The sequence below is a fragment of the Amblyomma americanum genome, chromosome 1 (assembly GCF_052857255.1).
Source record: "Amblyomma americanum isolate KBUSLIRL-KWMA chromosome 1, ASM5285725v1, whole genome shotgun sequence".
In the NCBI taxonomy this organism is placed as follows: Eukaryota; Metazoa; Arthropoda; class Arachnida; order Ixodida; family Ixodidae; genus Amblyomma; species Amblyomma americanum.
In genome coordinates this window covers 63,329,754-63,332,914 of record NC_135497.1, presented here as the reverse complement: position 1 = coordinate 63,332,914, position 3,161 = coordinate 63,329,754, and the positions used below count along the sequence as shown (strand labels likewise).

Below are 3,161 nucleotides of genomic sequence, written 5' to 3'. Positions count from 1 at the left end.
CCCTGAAAAGCCTATTTTTGAAAAAAACTTGAAAGTGTTCGCTGAAACAACCGGTATTATAGCGATTCTAGCGCAACCATTGTGGTGCAGTGCAGATGCGTGTTGTGACACATGGAAAGTCGACCCTAAAATATTAGAATACTGCGCAGCCATTTATGTCGACTACTGAGTAAAAGCAACGCAGGACAGATTGGTGTGCAGACCTCCTCTGTTCGCTTGTACTGCCGCGCAGCACGATGTAGGAGGACGTGCATAAAGCCGTACGACTTGCGCAAACAAGCAAGCGTGCCTGGGAAACGTGGGTGGTCAGAACAGGAAGCCGGAGAAGAATGTGCACGTGGGGTTCTCTCGGCCGCACGTGAAGGATCTGGACGCGAAACATTTGGAAGAGAACTTTATAAAAAAAGAACGCATTTTTATTTTACCCAGCGACACTGACAATGACAATGGTAGAGAGCTGCAAGATAAACGCAGTTACAGTCGGCATATAAGTTACGAATGTATCCCTGGCTCATCTTCACTCACTTAGTGCATGAGTGTGCAGGTTATGGACAGCCGGTCACGCTGGCTAAGTGCTCTTGGCAGTCGAGTGTCTCCATGGTCGAGCAGATGATAGCAGAGGCCCTATCTGCATGAACGAAAAGCAGCTGAGCATGAGTGTGCGGAAGCAGGTAGGAAAGGCGAAAGAAAAATACAGAAGAAAATAGAGGACAAGCAAAAGTAAGGCAGTCAGAAAATGGAAGCTCACCGGTAGAAATTGAGCGGCTAGCGGAAGGGTGTGCCACCAGAGCTGAACGGTGGGGGCAACGTCTGGTTCTGGAACACGTATCCGCCGCTTTTCTCTATCCGGTTCGACTCTGCGGCGGCCTTCGTCTGGTCGGTCAGCACGCAGATCTCCTGTGGGGACCTCTTCTGCTCGACGAACTGCGGGCCCGACGTGAGCGCTCCGAAGCACATCGGGTCGGTGTTCTGGATGGCTCGCATGACCTCCTTGGCGACCGGGTACTCGTCGACAGGGCACTGTTCTTCGTGAAGGAGCGTCGTGATCGACTCCATGCCTTGCTCTTACGCCTTGATGGTGGTTGAGGATGACGGAAACGGCGCGCTACGCAATTCTTGCGGGACACTGCTGGTCCTGGTGGTCAGCGTCATCCAATTCCGAATCGAACACGACCAGGAGCCCGACCTTCGTCGTCTTCTGTCGCGCGCCTCCGGCTCCGGCTTCCGACGGTCGTCAACGTTTTCTTCTATCAGCCTCTGTCTCCGGACGCCCAGGCGCGGAATAATAAAGGCATGGCGAGGAACAAAGCTAGGTTCCTGCTCTCAGCCTGAGCGCACACATACGTTCCTCGGCCTCGCGATAACCAAATTTCCGCGGGGATCGCACTTTGTCCCTCGGTGGAGCGATGTGAGCGTTTTTTATCACTCTTTTCAGAAATGAGCTCGACCTCTGAAAACGATAGATACCCGCAAGATTTTTTCTGTCTTCCCAAGGCCACCCTCTGTCGCAATTCTTAACGCATGTCCCTCGGACATTCCCCCGATAGATCCGCAGCTCTCCGAGCGGTACCCCGACCCCAAGGGATCACCGTGCTCCGAAGGCTCGTGGCCACCTGGCGGGCCTAACCTCTCCCCCAACCCATTCCACCAAAAATTGATGAACAAAAATTGTTTCGATCTATCTCTCTCTATTTTTATATCTTGCTCAAAGACCTTGTTTTCCTTCGCCTCTTTCGCTCCTGCTTTGCTTTCTCTTTCTCTACATGTCACCTTTTCGTCTGGTTACATTCAGCGCATGCCCTGAGCACCCTTTCTTTTCACTCCTGTCATGTTGTTCGCTGAGTTCGTTGCGAGATCAGGGTGGAAATCAAAATATATCTTGCCTTATACTGATAGGATCAAAAGCATGGTATGATCGGTATAAACTGATTTTAACTTGGTACTGAAACTCGCGTAAAGCGGGATAAAACTAAGGTATGCGGTGGAACTTGATCGGTACCCTCGTACCCACCATGACCACAATGAGGTATCATAGTCTTGCTACTGTTAATCAAGTTTCCTAATGAAAAATATGGTGTCACTCTTGATTACATCAAGGTTCGTAGTGTGAAAAATTGAGCTGGAAAGCGTGTTTGCCTTCACGTCAGCGAAAGAGAGAAAGCACTCAGCATGCCGGCGCGTTACGCATATGTGCATAGAAGACTTCAGAAGCGCGCAAGGATTAGTACACAAGTAATATAGCAGTCCTGGAGGCATATGGCAAACTGCAAGATTACAAGTGTTGTTGTTATTAGCCTATCAAGAGATGGCACTGAAGGATCAGCCAAGAATCGGGTGACTATTCACCTGTATTCAGGTAATTAAAATGAAAAGGACGCGGGAAAGCAACACCGGGGGATTCTTCCTCACGAACAGAAAAGGGGTGAAAGTCTTGCTCAAACACCTTGTTTTACTTCGCCAATTTCGCTCCTGCTTTCCTATCACTTTCTCTACATAATTACAAGTGTCTCCATTGATGAAATTTTTCTCCTTTTTTCTTCTGCAGTCTTTCTAACGCAACCGCGCTGGATTTGGACACCAAGCTTTCTGTTGCGAACAAAAGATTAGGTCTTTTAAAATCAGCTTTTGGTATTATAAAATCGGGTACACGGCCCGTCGCAACTGGGGCGTGCCTTCAGATTCCGCTTTCAACAACAGCGCCGTTTGTTATAAAACCGGCATTGTTTGCCCCAGCATGAACAGAAAAGTTCCGCAAACAAGCACAGTGATCGAGATCAAAACCGCGTTAAGAGCGTTACAGTGAATGACACTGAACGCAAAACGTTTGCAATATAACTTTATGAAATCTATGGGGGCATTGTGATATTAGACAGCGAAATTGAGAATGTCGTACTAGAGAGCACTGCGGAATCAACCGCAGCTAGCGTCAATAAGCGAAAGTACAGTAGTCATGTGGAAGATAAGACGTTCTCTCTCCACCTTCTCCGGTATTTAGTTACTGATGAAAAATCAGTATTACAACGATTGAGCATGCGCAGTGGCGCCGTGCATGCCGCCACAAGGGCCAGAGTCCGTGAACGCGGAAGTTGCACTCAGTCGGGCCCGCTAGCCGTTAGGCTCTTGTCGAACCGCGACTCCATGGTCAAGCAAGAGGTGGAGGC

At 49.2% G+C, this 3,161-nt stretch overlaps 1 protein-coding gene across 1 annotated transcript; it reads right to left on the bottom strand.

Moving 5' to 3' along the window:
• Positions 1 to 544: 544 nt before the first annotated feature.
• On the bottom strand, positions 545 to 1,093 carry LOC144133153 (importin-7-like). Its single transcript, XM_077666030.1, has 2 exons — positions 749 to 1,093; positions 545 to 628 (listed from the first exon to the last, which is right to left on the bottom strand). The coding sequence occupies exon 1, from the start codon at positions 1,054 to 1,056 to the stop codon at positions 766 to 768; it is 291 nt and encodes a 96-aa protein (XP_077522156.1). The 5' UTR covers positions 1,057 to 1,093; the 3' UTR covers positions 545 to 628; positions 749 to 765.
• Between the last annotated feature and the right edge of the window lie 2,068 nt (positions 1,094 to 3,161).